The following is a 1,280-nucleotide window of genomic DNA, read 5'->3' on the forward strand; positions in this document are numbered from 1 at the left end:
CCCCTCCTGTCTGTGGGAGACATTCCTGTTTCTGTAGGCAAGGTGTGATTTATGTCCGAGGGTTGATCGACCAAGCAGAAATTAGAGAAACGCTGGAAAAAAAACTGGAGGACTGAGGTGGTGCCTTCCCATGGACAGCCAGGAATTGGACAGTGGGATTCCAGGAGATGAACTTGAATGGAACTCCGTGTCTAATTATTTTTCAAAATGAGAATTTTCTCATAAACCACCTCGGTCTGGAAACGATGAGCTCCGTCCATCCGCTCATCCCAGAGCCCAGCCCGGGCTTTGAACAGGACTCAGCAGGCCTGGAATCCAGCAGAGGGGAGGGAAATTCCTGTTCAGCTGCCCCTGGTGCCCCTGTGAGGTGTTGTGTGTTCCGATGTTCCCGCGGGTGATGAGCACGTGTGTCCCTTTGTATCCCAAAGATCCCACGAGGCACTTTGAAAGGAAAGAACCCGCCTTCAGCAGGAAACCCCTCAGTGCCCCGGCAGCAGGTGAGGCAGCAGCTGATGTGCCCCTTTCCCACTCCAGGGGGAATGGAAGCACATCTGGGAGAGACCCAGCGATGGGCTCGGCCCTTCCCGGCGGCTCCCGCGGCACCGAGTCCTTCACTTGCTTCCCTTGGCAGCACCTCCTTCCCAAGTGTGAACTGCAGGGCCTGTGCCAGGGGAACAGCTCCCAGGGCCCTTCCCTCCCTCCCTCCCTCCCTCCTTTCCCTCCCAGCACTGCTGATTGTCACGTTATCAAAGCAAATTCCACCCCTTAGTCCAGTCCAGTCTCTCTCGATTCCAGCAAAACTCCTTCCAGGGACCGGCAGAGGCCGGGGTGGAATCTGCACCTTGGATGCTGAGCTGTGGACATCAGGTGGTTGGTACAGCTCTCTGTGTTTTTTCCCAATGCTCTGGGTTTTTTAGGAGGTGAAGTTGGGCCAGAAATGCTGGAAGAGATGAGAGAAACCAACCGTGTGCTGATGGAGGTTCGGGAGCTGTTGAAGCAGCAGGTGGGTGAGAGAGGGACCTGATCCCTGAAGTTCTGCAGGAAAGAGATCTTGGAATCTGCTCTGGAGCTGGGGAGCTGCTCCTGGGGCGGAATGAGGAGCAGGTTATTGTGCTGAGGTGGGGTCCCAGCAGGTCTGGAACTGCTGAGGCAAAGCTTGGAAAAACTTCGAGTTGGGGAAATAAAACAAACTTAACTCGGAGAACTTAAGTTGGAAAAAACTTAAGGTGGGAAAACTTAGGTGGGAAAACTTAGGTGGGAAAACTTTTAGGTGGGAAAAC

The 1,280-nt window shown here is 54.1% G+C and overlaps 1 protein-coding gene across 1 annotated transcript in view; it reads left to right on the forward strand.

Moving 5' to 3' along the window:
- Positions 1–305: 305 nt before the first annotated feature.
- COMP (cartilage oligomeric matrix protein) overlaps positions 306–1,280 on the forward strand; it is a 14,934-nt gene continuing 13,959 nt past the window's right edge. The window contains exons 1-2 of the mRNA XM_029963928.1: positions 306–497; positions 918–1,003. Of these exons, the coding sequence (XP_029819788.1) occupies positions 383–497; positions 918–1,003 (201 nt within the window). The 5' untranslated portion in view covers positions 306–382. The remainder of the gene's footprint in view (positions 498–917; positions 1,004–1,280) is intronic.

Source organism: Manacus vitellinus, unplaced genomic scaffold (assembly GCF_001715985.3).
Source record: "Manacus vitellinus isolate BGI_N305 unplaced genomic scaffold, ASM171598v3 scaffold_64_pilon, whole genome shotgun sequence".
NCBI classification, from domain to species: Eukaryota; Metazoa; Chordata; class Aves; order Passeriformes; family Pipridae; genus Manacus; species Manacus vitellinus.